The sequence below is a fragment of the Ictalurus punctatus genome, chromosome 8 (genome assembly GCF_001660625.3).
Source record: "Ictalurus punctatus breed USDA103 chromosome 8, Coco_2.0, whole genome shotgun sequence".
Classification (NCBI taxonomy): Eukaryota; Metazoa; Chordata; class Actinopteri; order Siluriformes; family Ictaluridae; genus Ictalurus; species Ictalurus punctatus.
Window position 1 is genome coordinate 9,099,010 of NC_030423.2, and position 22,872 is coordinate 9,121,881.

Below are 22,872 nucleotides of genomic sequence, written 5' to 3' on the forward strand. Positions count from 1 at the left end.
TACCACGATCAAAATCACTGAGATCAGATTTTTCCACATTCTGTTGGTTGATGTGAACATTACCCAAAGGTGCTGGCCCAAACATTACCTTGCACTGCATATTCTCAAATTTAGCTGGACCAAGATCCTCCTGCATACATTCAAAATGTATTCTTACATTGTGTCCAGTGTTCTCTCCAGATTCAATAACTTCCAGATTCACTATAACCCTGTTCAAGATAAAGCAGTTATTGAAGATGAATGAAAATGCATATATGCCTACATACAGTAATTCTTGCATTTACTGGTGAATTAATGCAATATACACTCACTTGCCATTTTATCAGGATGCTTAACACCTGTGCATTCATACAATTATCTAATCAGCCAATCACGTAGCAGCGTAACAATGCATAAAATCATGTCAGGAGCTTCAGCTGATGTTCACATCAAACATCAGAAAAAATGTGATCTCAGTGACTGACTATGCTGTGGTTGTTGATGCCAGAAACTGTTGATCTCCTGGGAATTTCATGCACAACAGAGTCGCTAGAGTTTACACAATGGTGCAAAAATCATAAAGCATCCAGAGAACAACAGCACTGCAGGTGCACTGCAAAAATGACATCTTAGCAATTGAAAATATATTGAATATAGTCATATTTATGTAGTGCTTCCTATTATAAGACTACAATAAACCAAATATAAGATTAATAAACTTAGTCCTATACATATATTTTACTCATTGAAAGCTTGAAATGGTCTGGTTCTATTGGCAGATAATTTCTCTGGTTTTAAGCATTTATTTTAAGAATCAAATGATCTGTCTATAGATTAAGAAAATAGAATAGAAAGAAAATAAAAGTGTGATTTACAAAAATCTTATAATAAGAAATATTAGATAAATTTGCTCACGTTTAAGATACAGTATGATTACTTGCTAAGATATTTTTTGCACTGTGAAAAACCCTTGAAAAAGCTCAGTATAAAATGGCTAGACTGTTTCGAGCCGACAGGATGACGTAGCTCAAATAACCCTCTGTACAGTCACAGTGAGCGGAAAAACATCTCAGAATGCAAAACAGTTTGAACTTTGACCTCTTTTCCCAGTCTATGGCTGTCCGGTTTAGGTGAGTCCTTGCCAACGTGCCTCAAGGTTCAATGTGCTGGGAATTTATGAGAGCTTTTCTGCTCAACAAGTGGTTGTTTGAGCCATTCTCCTCTGACCTCTGTCATCACCAGGACGTTTTCACCCGCAGAACTGCCACTCACTGGATGTGGTTTTGTTTTTTGCATCACTTTGAAATACTCAGACTAGCCCATCTGGCACCAACAACCATGTATGCGATGGTTAAAGTCACGATGATCACATTTTTTCCCATTCTGATGTTTGATGTGAACATTGACTAAAAAGCTTGACCTGTATATGCATGAATTTTCTTGATTACGCTTCTGCCACACGATTGGCTGACTGGATGTTTGCATGAATACGCAGGTGTACAGGCTTTAGGAGTAACAGAATACATGTAACGACGTTACATGATCAGGATACAAAAAACTGGTAACTAATCCGTTACACTTACATCAAAAAACAAAGTAATCAGATTACAGGTACATGTTGTAAAAATAAAAAAGCAATATGAATACTAGCAGGATTACAATTGTTTTCATTTAAAACCAAAGAAAAGAATATTTTGTCATAGCAAAATATAGACACCCCCCAGAATATAGTCACACCAGCTTTTATAATGTAATGTCACCCACATCAGGCACAGTGATCTTTTGCTTATTTATTTATTTATTTATTTATTTATTTATTTATTTATTTTATTACAAATCCAAACAATGCACATGTTTTTAAACTCTAAATAAAAGTATTGTAGATCATATTGCTTTTCTCTTGACTTTGTTTACATACGTGACCTTGAAGTAATCCAAAAATAATCAGATTACATCACTTTGATATTGTGATACTTGGATGATGTAACTGATTACATTTTTATGAAGTAATTTGTAACTGTAACGGAATACATTTTTAAAGTAAACCTCCCAACCCTGCGGGTGTAGAGGTGTTCCTATAACAGTGGCTGGTGGGGGGGTTTTCCCAGTTTTTTTTTTTATTATTCATTTCATTTCCACTTACTTGTTGAATGTCTGCATCTGTGACCCACTGCAATTATTCACATCATGTTTTACCTTGGAGAAAAAAAAGGACAGAGTACAGAGCCATTGAAGGCGAGAGGTTCTTTGTATGTATGAGCTGACCTTTGTCTCTCCAGGAGTGTTCTGTGATGGAAGCATGTATTTTGAAGCACTTTAATGCAAAAAAAGAGCATTATGAGAGTCGGGGCACAGGGTGAAAAACATCAAGGCAAAGCTAGGCCTTTGAAAGCACCATTCTTTCCTCCCTCTGAGGGGAATTAACCAACCTACATTACATATCTATTAATAAACCAGAACATCATCCTGGGGCTCTGAAAGCACTCCTCAGTTTTAAATAGTAAATTATCGCCAACCCCTTCAGGGCATCTGCTTTTAATTTAAGCATATGTGTGTATCAAACAATAATATTTAATTTATTTTTTCATACTTTTTGGGCATATATGGAATTGCAGAAAAATGCTCTCTGTTGTTCTTGTGGAGGAAACTGAAAGATTATGTCTGCTTAGAAGTCAAGCTTTTGTTTGAATGCAAGCCATTGTTTTTCTTAGTAACTGATTATTGTATTCTCTGATAAACTACATCATTAGATATTCCTCATCTTTAGTTGGTACATGTCTCACACGTGAATGGTAAATTAAGTAAATTCTATTATCTGCTGTTTACACAGAATGTGGACCTGATTTTTTAATGTACAGTCTCTGACTGAGGACTCCGAGCCTGATCAAGATAACAGAGGTCTTTTTGATTGTATGTTGTTTAGCGTTAATGAGCAACACTTAACAATCCACATCTAAGTGTGAACAGCTGCCACAGAGAGAACAAAAAGCCAGACAAGGAGCTTTCTGAGTCATCCAGGGATAAACAGGAGCAAGGGTGAGCAGAATGACACGGAAAGCCTGACATAAAGAAGAAAGAGAAATACCTATTTAATGACAATCACCAAAATAGAAGTGAGACAGATAGAGTCCTTCAGTGGCAGAGACACAAAGCAGAGCCAGAAAAGATGTCACAATATTGATCTAGAGGTGGATGGAAGTTCAGAATCTCAGTGAAACATTTAACAAAAAGTATCAAACAAAAAACTATGTAAGACTTACAATGAAACAAGGACGAGCGTAACGCGATACATAAGGACAGAAGAGTGACAACAATGAAGTGCTGAACCAGTGCTGATGAGCTAAACGTGAAACAGGTGAATGAGACATGTGACATGGTGCAGTAGCTGATGGGAAATGTAGTTTCTAGTCCTTTTCCAATATTACATGACAGATCCCCCCCCCTCTCCCTTAATGCATAGCTCTCGAAGTGCGTAACCAGTTCATGAAGGGGTCCTGGATCTGGCACACCAGATGTGCCTAAGCATTTCAGAGTTCCATAGTGTGTCCTCCCTCGTGGGGATGGATAGAGGACACTTAACGTGTTTACTGAGGTTCAGATTTGGGTTAGTCTCTTCCTCCCTGTAGAGAGATGACGTCTCACCGGCTTAGCTTGAGCATAGAGCTACTGCGTAGTCTGTGAACGAAGCCCAAGGCGGAGCCCGAGTGGGGAGCGACATTCCCCATGAAGACAGAGGAGGAAGCGATGCTCTCCTTGAGGCCAGAGGGGGGAGAGAAGTTCTCCGCCAAGCATGAGGGAAGACCAATGTCCTCCGTGGAGCAGAAAGGGGAACATTGTCCTCAGCCGAGCAGGACGTCAGAGCAATGTCCTCAATCGAGCAGGAAGGTCGGAGTGACGACCTCAGTGAAATAGAAAGGCAGAGCATTGTCTGAAGCGTAGCCTGGCGTAGTGACGTCCAAGGCAGAGCAAGGAAGCAATGCGGGGCTCTTGGCTGCACCGGGAAGCGGCGCAACGTCCTCAGCTGAACAGGGAGACTGAGTGGCATCCTCAGCTGAACAAATATGCTGAGTGGTGTCCTCAGCTGAACAGGGGTGCTGAGCGGCATCCTCAGTCGAGCAGGGAGGCTGAACAACATTCTCTGTTGACTCAGCAGGTTGAACAAGATCCACAGTAGGGGAGGGAGGCAGATCAATGTCCTTAGTGGGGCAAGAAGGGTGGGAGATGGTTTCCACCTGGCTGGAAGGCTCCTTCTCAAGGTACGCCCTGAGGGAGTACATCATGTCAAGCCATTCCTGATTGGCCTTGATCAGCCATTCCTGATTGGCCTTGAGAAGGAAGGGAGAATCTTCCTTAATTCTCCCTCCCTTCTCCCACCGTGGTTTTTTCCCTTTCAAAAAGGGCCTCTTGCACACTGAAAAAATCTGCTGCATCTATTTATTCGATCTTGCGTTCTATCACGATATTGATTTAGAGGCGTACACAAATGCAGAATCTCAGTAAAACATTTAATAATCAAACAAAACACCATACAACACTTATATGAACCAAGGACGAGCTTAACGTGATACATAAGGACAGAACAAACAATGCAAGACAACAGTGCAGTGCTGAATGTGACTATATATATATATATATATATATATATATATATATATATATATATATATATATATATATATATATATATATACACACCAGTGCTAATGAGTTAAATGTGAAACAGGTGAATGAGACGTGACATGGTGCAGTGGCTGATGGGAAACATAGTTTCTAGCCCTTTTCCGATATTACATGACAAAAGACAGCGCTGAGGAGTACTTACAAGCACTTCAAGACATCTTTTTATTTCACATGGGAATTTAGGCACTGTGAGGTTAGAATCTGAACTCAAGGTAACAAACATGCTTGTAGAATTTTCTTTTCTTAGCATTTTTTAAGTAGCGAAAATGTAATATGATGACATGATATGAAAATGTAACATTTAAAATAGCATTATCAAATGAGTCTTTGCCTCTTCCCGCATTCCCTTTTGCAGATCGGGTCACCACAGTGAAGACTGATATCTACGTCACCAGTTTTGGGCCTGTTTCAGACACTGATATGGTGAGTTGACTGTACTCAATCTTTAAAAAGCCACAAAAGAAATGGTCATATTTATTTGACAGAAGTAACCTTATGAAAGGGGATTGTTCAGGTGTTATGATCTAAATGTTCATGGTATCATAACCTAGTACAAAGATATCATGGTTTGTTTCATGACATCATTGTATTAATCGACGATTAAAAAGCGCATGCTGGTGGTGGTGAAAATGAAAAAAAAAATCGATTACAAAATCTTTGCACATCCCCATACAGTATATATAAAACAAAAACCAAACGGAAACAATGTTTTTTAAAATCTCGTACTTATGGTTACGAGGAAAGGCCATGCGCTGAGCCAAATAAAGCACAGCTGTATGCAGCACTGCTTAGCCAAAAATAGATCGTTATTTGATTAGTTCTGGTCAGCAATGCTAGGTTCTTCTCTATGCTTGATAGCCATCTTATATGACAAATATGACAAACACCAGTGGCAGCCATGTATTTTGTTTGGGTGGTTTTTTGGTTGTTTTTGTTGTGACGTCTCCATCCCATGCACAGAAAACCAGAGGTTGCAGTTGTGTCAAAGTTGATCAGTGAAAAAAAAAAAAAGAGCAGGTAGACGGTAATAGACAGGAATGGGCCATTCCTCCATCAAATCACTTTTATAAAGTGACAGTGCATCAATATTATCTTCACTTCAATATATATTTGAAATATTTTGGATATAAATGTTAGAGACAACGTTGTTGTTTCCCCTCCTCTGCTCGGTTTTGTCCATGTGAGAGACAAAGGGCCACTTCACGTGTGTAGGGGCCAGTAGTAAATTGACAATGGCCCGTGGTGGCCCTGCCGGTATCAGATGCTGCCATATCAGGGGGTGAAATGAAAAGTGATGTCACCTGACTGCAAACGTGCCACACTGAATTAGATTCTCCTCCCCTGATAAGCCAGAGGAAGCAGCTCTATGACTCATGGATCCGCCAGCGCAGCTGTCTCCATTATCGATTCAAATAGTGACGCAGCCAAAGGAAGCAGCTTTTTAATGCAGGTTTTAATCAGAGCAGTCTAAGCATGGAATCAGACACAGCATGGGGTGCAAAAGGAGGCAAAGCTGTTCATAAATAGCACAGGAGGTGTATGCAGATATTTATATATATATACGCGTATAATACATATAATACATATTACGGGTGGAACACAATGATACTATTTGCATCTGTGTCTTTTGAGTGCTACAAATATCGGTATCCGGATTTAAACCTGATGTTGGCGTGACCTAAACTGGAAAGGATTTTTTTTATTGTTTGTTTTTTTAATTAATTATGAACCCCACTATTATGAAGTTGGGAAACACTGGAAAGCAGTAGAGAAAAATGCCATCTGTCAGCATGGTGTATGAATTCTGGCTCGGACAGCTCCTCAATATCAGCTACGTACATCATTCGAGTTCATAATAGAAACGTGCATGTACAGCTATTTTTTTTTTTTCCGTACCTGCCTGTGATATTTTGTTAGTTCTACTTCCCAAAATATGTGGTCTTTCTTTGTCTTGCAAGCTTCATATCTGACAGCTTGCTCACATCTGGATGAACGTCAAAATGTCATACTTATTTTGCGTCCTGCGGGCTTCCAGTCCTGATGCACGCCTCTACATCAAACAAGGAAGGAAGGAAAGAAATGCAAATAGTGTGCCTTTTATTCGTATCTTTTTATAACACGTTATTTTCATAAATTCATAATTCCTATAAAGTTACATTTATCATGCTCATATTTTTATCCATTTAATAGCATTATAGTATACAATGCAGTCAGATGTTGTCAGACACTCCTGTATGGTATGTACTTTGTGCATGATCCCTTCGTTCTTTGCTTTAGCACATCAGCTCTGTCATGTCTGCGTAAAGATTAAACACTTCTCATGCTGCTTCAAAGCTCAAAGAATCACAAACCAGCAGGACATGTCTCACCTCCCCTCCACAATTCTTCCCTTCTTCTGGTTCCACTCTCTAGCTCTCTGTCCAAATCCTCCATAATCCATCCTCTGTCTTCTTCCACAGGTCTCCCTGTGTCTCCTCTCGCTCTCTTCTCTCAGCTACATGCCGGATTAAATTAGCTCTGTAGAGGGACCTGTACACTGCTGTCTTCTTTGTCCTCTTTCATTCAGGGTATAATGTAACACATTAATGCAAATCATCGTTTTTGCCCTCCTTGTTACTGATGTACAGGCTGTCCCCTTTCCATAGAAGAGACACACAAGCTCAACGGGCACGTCCAGGCTTTACTTTGATATATTTTTCATTTTCAAAGACAAATTGTCCTATTTCTTTCCCTCCACACATTCCCTGGAGCTCATCCTTTCTCTCATTCCTTCCTCACCTCACCATCTTTCACTCTCTCTATTTCAAGGGGTTTGACAGTTGTCATTTTTTTTTGCACCTTTTGAAATGGATTCACTCTCATTCTTCCGACAGTGAAGCCTTTCATGGATCCCACGTACACGCTGTTCCCCTACCAATTACTGAAAATGATTTTTCTGTATTTAATTTCATTTTAACCTGATGTTACATAAACTTCAGGCTCTTTCAAGATATTTTACCTGCAGCATTAGGCATTCGACATTAGTCAACCTTTGATCATTGATCGGGCTGTTGGAGTAGCCGCTAATGAATTATGCACGTCTGTAAGAAATGATTAGGGCTGCTGGGCTGTACCTGGTCTTAAACATCTAAAGATTGCACTGTTGTTGTTTTTTTGTGGTTGGTTTTTTTTGTTTGTTTTGTTTTGTTTTTACACATCCATTTTAATGATGATGAATGGCCTTTTCATGTATCTGGTGTTTTATCTCTTGTTGTCAAGTGGTATTGACTTTAGGGTTAAGATCTTGATGCTATATCTAAAGGACTTGAGGCAGTTAGTAAAAACCTGTTTTCTTTTTCTAAATCCTGTTTTGCTGCTCCTCTCTGCTTCTGCTTTAGGATCTTTCGCACTTTCATTTTCAGAGCCAATCCTCTACTGATCTCTGAAGTCTGCAGATAAACAGAAAATGTATATTTGCTGCTAAGAGTCTGAATGGACCACGCAAACACTGTATCATTTGTACGTTTCAATTTTTGCACTTTTCTCATGTTAAATGTGTTAATCAATCGAAAATGGAAAGCTAAGACACATATTCAGACAACACTGTATCATATCATGTTGAATTAGAATTCTGTGTATCATTACAACCCTATATTTTAATGAGGAAATTTCCAGTGAAATGCCCATTTATAAATGTATTTTTTCAATCTTGCATTTACATGAGAAGAAACAAATAGAAGGAAATAGTAGAGTTAAAGTGCTAACCAGGGTTAACCAGACTAACCCAACTAATAAAGTAGGACCCATGTCTACACATATAAGCACAGGGAACCCAGAGAACTCATGAGTATCTTATTACATTTTGCATTTACGGCCCAGTTTGCTTTAATCATTAGCTGCTGTCATGTCTCTCCCTGGGTGTCTACAGTGAGCCATATCTCCACCAGATTGCACAGTATCTATTAAATTAGTGTTGCGGTGTGAATGCGATACAGAGTGGGCTTCCCTCAGACTCAGAGGAGAGGCCAGGCCCAGTCAGTGATGGATGAAAGGGGATGCTGTAAGTCACTTTGATATGATTAAGCAGCTCTTCACTTGCCTCAGTTTTCCATGGAGAGACACTGGGGTGTGGAAAAAATGAAAGGAAATGGGAAAATGAGGTGGCAGGGATGTGATGGCTTGAGAAAGGGCAGCAATTGTTTAGTGTCTGTACTGCTCTTCTGCCCCCACTAAGGTTGATGATTGTACTGCAAGGGTCAAATAGACAAATAGAGACATCAGTGCTTTTGCTGGCACTCAGACAAACCTGCATTATCCTGCACCTGATAGCACTCAGAACTTTCACACTAACAGTTTGTTGTTTTACTGTTAACGAACAGTGTGCCAAAGCTGTTGTCTTTACTTTATTTGGCATTTTCCAAGCAGCAAAAATTTTAAATCTAATATAATTAATTTCATGGCATTATAAACTCAGCAAAAAAAGAAACGTCCCTTCTTCAGTATTTTAAAGATAATTTTGTAAAATCCAAAGAAGCTTTATAGATCTTTATTGGAACGAGTTTAAACAAGGTTTTTCATGCTTGTTCAATGAACCATAAACTATTATTGTACAGGCACCTGTGGAACAGTCTTTAAGACACTAGCAATTTAAAGGCAGTGAGAATTAAGGTCACAGTTGCAGTAATTTAGGAGACTAAAGAGACCTTTCTACTGACTCTAAGAACACCAGAAGAAAGATGCCTAGAGTTCCTGCTCACCTGAGTGGACATGCCATAGGCCTGCTGCAGGGAGACATGAGGACTGGAGATGTGACCAGAGCAATAAACTGCAATGTCTGTAATGTAAGATGCCTAAGACAGTGCTCCATTGAGACAGGAAGGACAGCTGATCGTCCTTGCAGTGGAAAATTATGTGTAAACATGTGTCCCCCCAGACGTGATCGAGAACTTTTAAATGCCTTGGTGGAAGAGTGGAGTAACATCTCACAGCAAGAACTGACAAATCTGGTGCAGTCCATGAGGATGAGATGCACTGTAGTACTTAAATCAGTTGGTGGACACACCAGATACCGACTATTAATTTTATTATTGACAGCCACCCCCAGCCCCCCTTGTTCAGGAACTCATTATTCCATTTTTGTTTGTCAAATGTCTGTGAAACTTGTTCAGTTTATGTCTCAGCTGTTGAATCTTTTTATGTTAATACAAATATTTGAATATTACGAAATTTGCTGGAAATAAAAGCAATTGAATGTGAGAGTTTCTTTATACTATACTAGATATTGGCATGTTGCTCATACAGTTTAGTTATATTTATTCAATTCAGTATAAATAGAGGTAGCAGAAATTCAGCCAGTTGAAATGCCTTTCATAATAACAAGATGAATGTAAGAAAAATTCAATAAAACAAATGCCATTTTGTTTTTCAGTTTTAATATTTGTTTTCTGTTTTGGTTATATACTGTGTTGTTGAGTCAAAGGTGTTTTTACTGTATTATTTTAATGTTTAATTCTGTACTAATAACTGTAATGTCTTATAATGTCCTTTAGTAACAACAACATTATTATTATCATTATCATTATTATTATTGTTATTATTATTATTATTATTACTACTACTACTACTACTACTACTACTACTAATAATAATAATAATAATAATAATAATGGCAAAACTGCCTTATATCTTTATCAACCGTTATTTTCCTGATTGTTGCATGGCATTGTCAACACTTTGATCATCTTCTAGCCAGTTCCCATTCTAGGCTTCTACTGTGTGGTCGCATGATTACATCATCCCAATACAGGGTGCACTCAGCACCACTGGATGACCTTAACTTTGAAAGGCTCAAGTGGTAAATTTAATAATGCATCCTGTCAGAAAGGTTTATGATTTTAAGATAAGGATTAGCCATTTTGATAAAGATTTAAGCTGATTGTTGTACTGGCAAATATTACTTTCTGGTAGCTCACACTGACAGAATCAATGAGTGAGTGTTCCTTAGCGTGAACCGCAGTAAGAAAAAATGCAGTAGCTTGCTTTGGAGAAAGATTTGCTTTCAACAGTACAGATTTGCTGCATTAACATGCCCTCGTCAGTAATTGTATAAAAAAAATAAAAATAAGGATTTGCAGTGAGTTTAACAACAGAGATGAAAGCTTCTGTCATTGTTACACACAGATTTCAATTATTTTCAAACTTGAAGATGAAAAAGCCTTTATTTCAGTATGGAAAACAAACTGTGCTGACAATACAGTGACACCTAGACAGACCTTGGGCACTGAAAGGAACATTATGTTTCTCTGTTTTCTTGCCTTTTTAAATAGGAATACACAATAGATGTGTTCTTCAGGCAGAGCTGGAAAGATGAGAGGTTGAAATTTGAGGGACCAATGAACATCCTGCGTCTCAACAACCTGATGGCCAGCAAAATCTGGACTCCAGACACATTCTTTCATAATGGGAAGAAATCAGTGGCACACAACATGACCATGCCTAATAAGCTCCTGCGTATCCAGGATGATGGCACTCTGCTTTACACCATGAGGTGAGTAAATATACATAGTATGCTGTATGTTTTATATGCTGCAGAACATCAAAACTCTTCAGATGGAAGATCACACAGTACTAATCATCTAGAACAGGGGTGTCAAATCTTATCTGGAAAGGGTTGGTATGGGTAGGTTTTCATTCCAACCAAGCAGAAGCCACACCTGAATCTATTAAAAGTCAAAATTGGGGCAGTGGGCAATGGTGACTTGGCAGTTAAGGCTCAGGGTTACTGATCGGAAGGTCAAAGGGTCAAGCTTCCAATGTTGGGTCCTTGAGCAAGGCCCTTAACCCTCTCTGCTCCAGAGGTGCTGTATCATGGCTGACCCTGCACTCTGACCCCAGCTTCCCGACATATAAGAATTTCACTGTGCTGTAATGTATATGTGATTAATAAAGACTATCATTAAGATCAACTGATTAAACAGGTGGAATCAGGTGTGGCTTCTGCTTGATTGGAATGAAAACCTGCACCACACCGGCCCTTTACAGATAGGATTGGAGCTACTCGTTTGTATTTTTTTTTTTTCATATATGCTGTATGAAATACACTACCAGTCAAAAGTTTGGAGACACTTGACTGAAATGTTTCTCATGATCTGAAGGTGTATGTTTAAATGCTTGAAATCGGTGACAAAAATATAATTGTGCCAACATGTTCATTTCTTTCATTAGAAAGCTAACATTTAATTTACAAAAAAATTATATTTTTTAAATGGATGACTTAACATTCCGAAATATTCATAAAAGCAGCTGAGAAGTGTCCAGTGTAGGTGGGAACTCCTTTAATACTGTTTATAAAGCAATTCAGGGGGATTCCTCAAGAAATTGGTTGAGTAAGTGGCAAGAATACATTTCTGGAAATTCTAGGCAAAAAGGGTGTCGAATTTAAAGATGCTAAAATCCATTATTTTTATTATTTTTTTATTTTATTTTATTTTTATTTTTATCACAACATGATTCCCATAGTTCCATTTATTCCAGAGTTTTGATGATTTTATTATTATTCTAAAATGTGGGAGAAAAAATTTAAATAAAGAATGATTGTATCTAAACTTTTGACCGGTAGCATATATTATCACATTTATTGAGAACATGTTCTTCCTAACCGGTAACTTGATATTGAAAACATGACTGCTGATTCAGTGGACATCTCATTGCTTTCTAAATGATGCTTCAAGACCGCCTGATGTTTGTCTCATGCCTCACTTGCTATACACCAAATAAAATTTCGGAGTCCTAATACATAAATAATAGCACACAACTGGCCGTGCCGGTTTACGAAAATAACCGATGATGGGGTGGTGTGATATGCAGTGGATTATTTTCATTTTATACATATCACTGCGATTTTCCAATAATTACAAAACATCATACTGTTTTACCATTTATACTTGCAATTAATGTAATGGAACGTCCATGAGACAGGTTCACTTACTGTACATTGTTGTAGCTGCAAACAGTTGTTCGCTCACCAACAAGTTAATAAGATCGGTTTTATTTTTTATATGCGGCTTGTCGTGTGACAGAGAAGCCATAAAGCGTGAACGCGTCTGTCCTGAAACCTCTTCCTCTGTCAAATAACTTTGTAACTGATCGTTACAAAGTGCTGACATCCGAAACTCCATCCAGACATGTTAGGCAAATGTCTACTAACAGAAAACTTCATCATATCAACGACTGTACATTTGTCTTTGTAAAAACACAACCATTTAAAAAAAAATTATAATAATGTGTTATATAAGCCATAGTTTATGCAGAGCATCTGCCATACATGTCCTTGTGATTGAGCTGTTACTATAGAAATGATGACATTAGAATGAGCGCATTAAAAATAAACGTATCACTTAACTTACAGCCGGAACTACTGTCAAAGGCGTGCTGTTTTAGAAAAAAAAAAAAAACTGATTCAAGAATTTAACCTCTCTGTGGGATAATCTAACATTAACTATTACACTATATCATTCTAATTTCTGTATAGATTTCAACATGGAACTAGCAAAACCAAAGTGCTTCCTATAAAACATCTTGCCCTTTCTTGAACTTATACATTGGGAGAGCTGCTATGTATAAATGTTATATCTCTTTCTGAGGACAGTACATTACAGTTCTCTTTGTTAATATAATGTGATTGACCTTTTCAAAGGGAATGTTATTCACATCATGATATTAGGAGTTAATAGCGAGAGTCTTATAATGGGAAAAACAACACCAGGAATCGTGCTTCGTCCAGCACATTTATTATTTTCACTTTTTATTTTTAAATGGCACTTGCTGCCTTATTCCTTCATTTTCACGTAAAAAAAATAATAAAAGAATAACATGCATTTCTATTTTTATGCTTTTCATGGTACTTAGTGTGTGTGTGTGTGTGTGTGTGTGTGTGACAGGTTGACGGTGCATGCTGAGTGTCCAATGCATCTTGAGGACTTTCCCATGGATTTCCACTCCTGTCCTCTCAAATTTGGCAGCTGTGAGTGCAACACTCTTCACCTTTGATCACCTTTGATTATAGGGTCAGATTACTGAGGTGATAAATGTGTGTGACTCGCATTCCATAGATGCCTACACAACAACAGAGGTAACGTACACCTGGACAAAGAATGCCTCAAACTCGGTGGTGGTGGAGGGGGAGAGCTCCCGATTAAACCAGTATGATTTACTGGGACAGACTGTAGGCAATGAGACAATTAAATCCAGCACTGGTGAGTGGCTCTGCATAAACTTCCACAAGAACAGTTCTTCATCCTGTGCTTTTTTTTTTGCTTTTCTGTTGTGGTTGTTGTTGTTGTTGTTGTTGTTGTTTTTTCTTATATTATGGCAAGGAACATAAGTATAGATATTCTTCATGCCAGATGGTTGCTATGTTCTAGCAAATGCCACATTTCATTTTCTCGGTCGCAATATTTATATTGCCTTCTCTGGACGCAACTGAGCAACGCAGCCAGAAACACTTACATTTATTTTTCAACACCAACTTCACCTCCACAACCCCTTCTACTTGCTCTCGATGTATTCATGCTGTGGCCTGCGGCGCCGCTTTTCACTCGTTGCCATTTAGCGGTTCAGTAAAGCGAACAAAAATGGCACAGGGCGTAGCAGAGGCAAAACCTCTCGACAAGACTTTCCACTTCTGCTGAGCACAGAAAACCCCCAGTACATCACCTCTCTGGATTTAGAGACAACCATGGCTGGCATTCTACAGGAGGAAAACAACATTCTGTCTCTTATTGTGATTCCTCTCCGTGTCTGTCTGGTTGTGCATGTCATTGCCTCTCTGGTTTCTCTCTTCTCTATTTTACTTCATCTGAGCCAGTGGCTGTAAAGACATCATGGAAGGAAACACCTATACCTGTCTATAGCTCTCTGTCCCTCACAGAGTCTGTGAATTGTGAGAGGTATGAGAAACAGGCTGGAGGGATACAAACAGAATTCATCCTATATAATTGGATTGCATGTGGTGAATGAAACTAAAAGCAGTAATGCACTTCCTTTGTGCACATAGTATATTAACAACAAGAGAGCCATCTTAGCAATAACACCACTTTCCTAAGCTTATGTGGTTTAATCGTCCGCGTTGCAGGGTAAATTTGAAAGGGTCATAAATAAATTACCCTATTAATTAAATACACAGTGCAACACCATGAACAAATGGTTTAACTGATTTCGTAACAGAAACGCTGCGTATGCTCGTGTCTTATGTGTCTAGCAGTGGGAGATCGATCCTGTTGCTGATTGAACCCTACTTAGCCACCATGGAGCCTCCTGGCTCTCTCAAACACGCACTTAGCTACGGATGTCTTCTTTTAGAATGCATCACATGTTCGCCTCCAGCTCGATAAGGTCATATAAAGGTCATCCTGCTCCTACATTATTATCATCTGTTTGTCCAGCTCTACATTGTGCGAATATTCTTAATCAAGCTGTTGTGGTAGACGATGGGAAGCCACTTCCCATTGTGTCTCCATAGACAGAATTTCTAGCAGCACGTCTCGAATGTCCTCAAAGGACACGTTCTTTAAAGACTGTTCATTTAGCCAAGCAAGGAAAAAAAGTCATATCAGGAAGAATATGCATACATTATTACAACACATGTACGTACTGTAAGAGTAAGCAAAAAAAAACAAAAAAAACCAAACATAACTCTGGCTTAAGGCTTTCTCAGTGGGTAGTATAGTAAATCTCTTAATTGCATAGTGTAAGATTAATCATTTATAATGACAGGGTTAGCAGGCAGTCTTGTTTTGGGGAAATTAATAGTACTAAGCAAAGTGATGTTTAATATCAGTTTATCCACAAATGTTTATATTTGCTTGAAATTACCATATATAATTTTAAGCTATTTCAAATAAACAATAATGCAACAATAACAAGATTTTTTTTAAAAGGTATGTAATTGATCTTCCTAAAATACACAATGCCATGAAATACCTGACTGCTTTTCCCTTCTTAAATTATCCCATACATCAATTATACTGAGATAAACGGTCGTTTTAGTACTGTGGGTTGCATCAGATTTCCACTCGCCCTTGTTTTCAGTATTTTGGGCGAGTCACGATCATTCTGAAAACCACAGGATTCACAGAAATCTGCATCACTATGTTTCTTACCAGCTTTTTTTTCTGACATATTGGCACCTTAATTCGATTTTTTTTTTTTTTTAAGATTTGGATTCATCATTCTATGGGATTTATCACTGGTTGGCACTTCATGGTCTTTGGCTAATGAGAGTATCTGTTCTGCTTTTGCCGTTCTACAAATTCTCTTTCTCAGCATCAGTGTGTCCTAGAACACCATTGGAGACCATTTCTGAAACTTTAGTGCCAGACGACTCTGCCAGATGCTGAGTAATTACTTAACTGGATTTCTTTCTCTCTCTTCAGAAGATGACCTTTTCAAAATGCAATCATGTTTTTGAATCTTCCAGTGCATTTTTTTTTTTGTTGTCATTATCAAACCTCTTGTTGAGACACCCACATTTTTGGATTTGCCATTACACCTGTGCATTTGCTAAGTTTCTATTCTAGCGCACCTAGTTTGTCTAGTCAGTGTCTGGTGGTGATATTTAAAACTTTCTTGAAAAACCTTGAGGAAAAGTTTGAGAAATATGCCTGTATGGTTCTGGTCTTATCATAAAATAATAATGCTTGTAAAATACAAAGAAATGTTAGATCTAGATCTATAGAATAATACGATTATAGATGCATTTATCATACAATGTTACATGGGATTTTTTATTTTTACAAAAAAAGAAACACTTACTGCCCACTTACAGCAAAATCTCCTTACTACCACTTCCTGCACTAGAGCTCTCAAACGCAGACCGCTTTTGAGGTGGTACATAACAATTGTTCCATTGAAAACGACTCGGAGCAGCACCAATCTTCAGACCAGAACTTCCTTGAATGTAGTTGGCAGCAGTGAAATACTGACTATACACAAACGTGCTGCCTCTGAGAATCACGGACATAGACCCTTCTTCTCTCCTTATTGCACAGACCACCTCCTCTTTTTGATTTTCATTTGATGGAAAATCATGAAATCTTAAATATGGTTGTTTTTGTTTTGAATTACTGCACTGAGGCACACTCCAGAAAGACTTGTTTCTGGACTCAGCCATCGCTTTTACCAGAGGTCAGATTACACGGCAGCGGTGATTCCCGGAAGCAACAAAGCCGGAAGTGTGAAATTGGCCTATCTGGGGTCAAGGATCTTGTTTCTAAGTACACAGCCAGACAGAATGAAAGTAATCGTCTGTGGATGCTGGACAGTGTGGGCATGTATTAGTGTGAGTGAATCCCATGCATTTCAGTTTATGGGTAATGTGAGCTGTGTGAAGCACTTTATATTGTATTAATTTTGACTTAGAGGACATTGGGAAGATGTTATTACATACAGTATATTGCCAATTGATGTCAGATTGCTGGTCATTTATGTCAGCAGTCCATTTCTCAATTGGAAATGATGTGTGTATTGTGCTGTTTGTAGATAATATGAATTTTTATATGTCTACCAACATTTTTATGCGGTTTGAAGGAGTGTAACTTTAGGTAGAGAGTTGGACTATATTTGTGAAGGTTTCTGATGTTGATGCATTTCTTTATAGCTTGTTTCATTTGAGTAAACGCTAAATGTCAGTGATCTGGTATAGTATGAAGGTCATAAACAAGCTGTTACTGAATAACACTCCCAAGCTGGTTCCTTCTCTCTGACTCCATGCTGAAAACTTAAAAGGTTTAGTGTTAAATAAGAACATGGGATTATTCCACAGTGGGGTATTATCAGATGGAGAGAAACTGTGATTAGGGAGTTTGTTTGTTTTCCACCAGGCAGTTAGAAGAGTGCTAATAGTGTTATATTTATGACAATTATGCTTTTTTTATTATGATTGTTTGGTCTATGAACAGAATGCCTCTGATGGCCAGCTCTTTAATTAAACTATCCTCAATTTCTAACCATGGATGGTTTGTGTTTTTTGTCTAGTCTCAAATATAAAGCAATTGGTATAATAGGAAATAATAGTGAAAACAAATTAGATCCCATAGTCCTTCAAATTGATTATGTTTTTGGAGAACGCATAGCTTGATTCTAGGTTATTAGTTTTTCCAATAAAGTTTGGTGAAGGCTTTGTCAAGAAAGGAGACCCAACCAAGGGTGGAGTAACAGGAGTTACTAGAGAAAAGGTGGTTGCTTTGGGGGCAGGATGTTCATTTTTGATTGAACATCTCTGGAGAGATCTGAAAATGGCTGTGCACCGACGCTCCCCATCCAACCTGATGGAGCTTGAGCGGTCCTGCAAAGAAGAATGGGAGAAACTGTCCCAAAATAGGTGTGCCATGCTTGTAGCGTCATACTCAAAAAGACTTGAGGCTGTAATTGGTGCCAGAGGTGCTTCAACAAAGTATTGAGCAAAGGCTGTGAATACTTATGTGCTTTTTTTGTTTTTTATTTTTAATAAATTTGTAAACATTTCAAACAACTTCTTTCACGTTGTCATGAATTTTGAGGAAAATAATGAATTTAATCCATTTTGGAACATAATGTGTAACATAACAAAATATGGGAAAATAAGTGGAAAAAGTGAAGCGCTGTGAATACTTTCTGGATGCACTGTAATAAGATGATGGTATGTCTGATGGCAACAGCCAGTGATTCAATGAAAAATGCAAACAGTAATGGAGATAATGGACATCCTTGTTGAGTAACTCTTTGTAGCTTGAATTGTTTTTATATGTATCTGTTAGTTACCACAGTGGCACTGGGCAATTTATATAGCATTTTTTATAAACATTTCATGAAACGTGTTCCAAATCCAAAGTGACAGAGAGTGAGGTGAAGAGAAAGGACTAATCTACCCTAACAAATACTTTCTCAGCATCTAGTGATGCTACTTTCAATGATGATTTATTTGCATAGTTATTACTGTTGTACCAGTTCATTAAGTGGCCAACTGTCTGCGTAGCACAATTTTGGTATTAACTCTCGATACGACGAGTGCATAACTCAACTCTGAATATCACCCTTAAAGGAAATGTCTTTACATTTAAGGAGGTATTTGATGACTGGATAGATTAATCTAAGTTTGCTGCTTTCACTCAAACCAGAATCAAATAAAAAACAAAATTCAAATAAGAACAGGCAATTTAATCAGCACAGTCTTTCTGTAAGAACAGTTTGAATAAACTGAAATAATCAGGTTTGGCACGGTGTACTAGAGTATGCAATATTCAGAACAACATCCACTTAGATAATTATTCTGGTCTGGAAAGATGATTACAGAAACCATAAAAACGTTATGACTTGTGCATTTTCTTTCATTCCCTTGTCAATCCATCTCTGCCTTCGTTTCTAAGAGATTTTATTGGTTTCTTGTGTCAAAAGTATTTATCGTTTTTGGTGCATGCTCATGATAATTTTATCAATAATCCCCCAATTTTATCATAATTTTGTCAAAAATCCTCTCCCCTGGTGTCACAGTGTTGCCCCATTCAATGATGACACAGCTGCATTTCAATCACTGATTACCCAGGTGATAGCATCTTGCTAGGTATGGGGAGAGGGATGAATGTGCTCATCAGTAGCAATTAGAAGGCCAATTCTTGTTTATATCACAGGAGTAGGATGGATAGAAAGACTATGTGCACATGGACTAGACATGACTAACATCATCGCTAAACAGGAGAAATGTCTGGAAATTGGAATGATTCAGAAGAGAAGAAGAAGTCGACCGTTCATGCCAAGGACAAAAAAATTGTCAAATTAATCTCACAGTCCGGGTTGCATCATTTATGAGTCAATAATAAAGAACGTGGCACAGATTCCGATTGAAAAAACACTCAGGGAGTGAACGTGACAGAGAAGAATGATAAACAGAAGGAAGGAGAGAGGAAATTCACATACACCGGGGCCTAAATGCTGCTGTCTATGCGACATGTAAATCTGTTAGCACATTAAATCCTGTGTTTCAGTTTCATTCTCCCATCCTGATACACAATTACAGACCTTTAGTGGTGTGAAATGTGGCAGTTCTTCATGACCTCACCCTGGTAAAAAAAAAAAAACACACACACACAGTTTCTCCTTCTCTTCCACACACTGCTGTCATCTGGGACCACATGCATAATGATTTCATCTCCATATCATAACTGCTACCTTCATGCTACAAGGACTTCATGCTTATAGCTGAAGTCTTGACAGACACACACATACAGTATGGTGGTACCTCGATATAATACATTTTTGATACAGCGCTGCCTGAATATGTGTCCTTGGTTTTCATTTTCAACTGATTAAAACATTTAGCATTGTATATTGTTTTTATACAACAGTTTTATAAACAAGAATGTTCTGCTTATTTTTGCTCCACTAGTGGAAATACATCCAGAAGGAGCTACATTCACTTTATATCACCTCAGCTAGTTGGCTCCATTGATTTGTACATTCCTGATAAAGGTGCTTCTGGTGAAATTGGTGTCCCTTTTTCTTTTTCATCTTCAGATGAAGAGCTTTCATATTTTAAGCCTGTAAAATATCGCTTGCCATGTCCGCTGATGATGACACTAACATCACTGTAGTAACCTTTTCAAGCAAGGAAGTGGAATTTTACATGGCAAACGCAGACAAGCGGAGTGATACAGACAGTGAAATGTCCCGGTGCAGTTTTAAGAAATATAGGCACTCTTGGAACGCTGCTCAACAAAACATAATGTAATAAAAAAAAAAAAAATTAATGACTATTTAAACATTAATGCGCTGGTCAAACTTTCAATGGTGTGCAGGGTTGCCAGGTCTCAGGAACATTTTCACCCCAAGTCAAAACCACACAAAATACCAGAAACTTGGCCAAAACATTTGGGCCATTGTAAAAGTGACCAATACATGCACACATTTCTGATTCATCGATTTGAAATTAGCCCAATTTAGGCAACCTGTAAGTCAAACTTTTTTTATTCGTCCTCTACTTTGTGAATATGAACTTTCCAATCACTACACTGATTTCAACCAAGAAATGCTGCCTTGATGCAGAGAGAGAGAGAATGAGAGCTATTGGCTCATGACAAACAGTATGCTAGCTATTTTATTTTTATTTTTTTTTAACTATTATAGCCTCATCAGATTCAAGATATAGAGGAAGATACTTTTTCAGAGGAAGGAGTGTGGCTTGATAAAGTTTAGATGCTTCTTACACCTAACATAATTAAAATGGTGTTTAATGGTGAATAGCCGACTTTATTATGCAGTCTGTTGAAGGTATTGTTCAATATGCTGACATATAGAATTGAAAGCCTTGTATCAAATGTTACAATACGATACTCCATATTGTTACATCCCTAGTAACATATATTGAAGGTACGTTGGACTGGAGAATTTTCTACACGTAATCATAAGTCTAACCCTAACCCTTAATCTCAGTAACTGCAAAGAAATAGTTTTACACTTTCAGTGCTAAATAATAATAATAATAATAATAATAATAATAATAATAATAATAATAATAATTTGAAATCACTCTCTCATACACATAAAAAATGTCTGTCCTTCTACTTTTACCACACACACACACACACACACACACACACACACACACACATTGGGAGAAATCAGGTGATAGAAATTGAAATTTTAAATTGAAATCAGGTGATAGAATGCAACACAGTGCATCAGGACTACAGGATTTCATTTGAGTTAATCCCCTGTGCAAAATCTAAAACATGCACATCTAGACCTGATAATTCAGGGAGGAATAAGGAGGAAGTGTGGAGTGTTCGTACTGACAAAAGAGTGTATCTTAGAGGAATAATGCAGGGAAAAATCCCTCCACAAGCTCTCAGAAGGAGCTCCCTCTTCGCTGAGTGACAGAATCCAGCACGTCCAGAATCCAGATAGCTTTCTCCATTCTGTTGCCATGGGCAACACCATCTCTCTCTTTCTCTCTCTCTCTCTCTCTCTCTCTCTCTCTCTCTCTCTTTTCCACCCTCTTTCTTTCTCTTAGTCTGTTTTGTTGACCGTTTTCCATAAGGTATCCCCTGTTCCGAGGCTGGTGGTGTGTTTTTTTAAATAATCGGCGTCATTATGGATTTGCAGACAGGTGGTGGGGTTTTTTTTTTTGTTAATTTTTTTTTTGTTGTTGTTAATTTTTTTTTTTTTTTTTTTTTTTAAATTGATTTCAATTTAAAATTTCAATGTTTCTGTAGCTCTGAATACTAATTACTCTCTTAGGCCATAATGATATACATTCATAACCCAGTCAGTGTGAAACAGATCATTCTTTAATGATTCCTAGATTGACCAAAATGGAAGAAAGCATCAAACTGCTTCTGATCAGAGCTCTTAATCAGCTCTGAACATTTCTTCCTTTTGGTTTCTAGTGTGGTGTTTAATTAGGCTTAAACTGTACAATATGTTTATGTGTTGCATTACTTCCTATATCACATGCTCCTTTCTCTGTTTTCAGGCGAGTACACAGTGATGACAGCTCACTTCCATCTGAAGAGGAAGATTGGATATTTTGTGATTCAGACGTACCTCCCGTGTATCATGACAGTCATCCTATCACAGGTCTCGTTTTGGCTCAATCGTGAGTCTGTGCCTGCCAGGACTGTGTTTGGTGAGTACTGCAATGAGTAGTTTTTTCCTATCTATTCCATTTACACCATACATTCAGGCATGTGGCGATGACATATATGGAGAATATGTTCTTATTTACACACACGAGATGAGTAGGTAATGTCTCAGGCGTGTATGTCTGAGATTACATCCCAGTAACTGTAGCACTGAATCAAAAATAAAGCAAAAGGTGATTCCCTCCAGCTTGCCACTAACCCACACTACTTGCTGAATTTGAATTTCATGTAACACTAGAGTAATCTGTCTCTCCTTCTCAAAGCAATGTTATATGCGTTTAAAAAAAGTACAACAATCCAGTGCATGAAAGATACATTTTAATGTGTCTATGTGAGGTAATTTAGCTTGTTTAAATATAGTGTATGATGCAGTATAATACAATTTAATGAGATTCAACATAGCACAAAATCTTTTATTGTTGGTAAATATTGTATAGTGGTCTTTAAAAAAAAAACTAGAAAGCATAAATGTACAATCCAGTTATGAGAGAGAGAGAGAGGGAGAGAGAGTAGGCTGCATTGCAATTGGATACAGTTGTTGTATCCTATTTGAAATCCTATT

At 37.8% G+C, this 22,872-nt stretch overlaps 1 protein-coding gene across 1 annotated transcript in view; it reads left to right on the forward strand.

The window, feature by feature from the left end:
- The window catches only part of LOC108268623 (gamma-aminobutyric acid receptor subunit alpha-2), a 58,964-nt gene that overhangs the window by 19,358 nt on the left and 16,734 nt on the right, over window positions 1-22,872 (forward strand). The window contains exons 4-8 of the mRNA XM_017473679.3: window positions 5,015-5,082; window positions 10,965-11,185; window positions 13,578-13,660; window positions 13,749-13,892; window positions 22,142-22,294. Coding sequence (XP_017329168.1) covers window positions 5,015-5,082; window positions 10,965-11,185; window positions 13,578-13,660; window positions 13,749-13,892; window positions 22,142-22,294 — 669 coding nt within the window. The remainder of the gene's footprint in view (window positions 1-5,014; window positions 5,083-10,964; window positions 11,186-13,577; window positions 13,661-13,748; window positions 13,893-22,141; window positions 22,295-22,872) is intronic.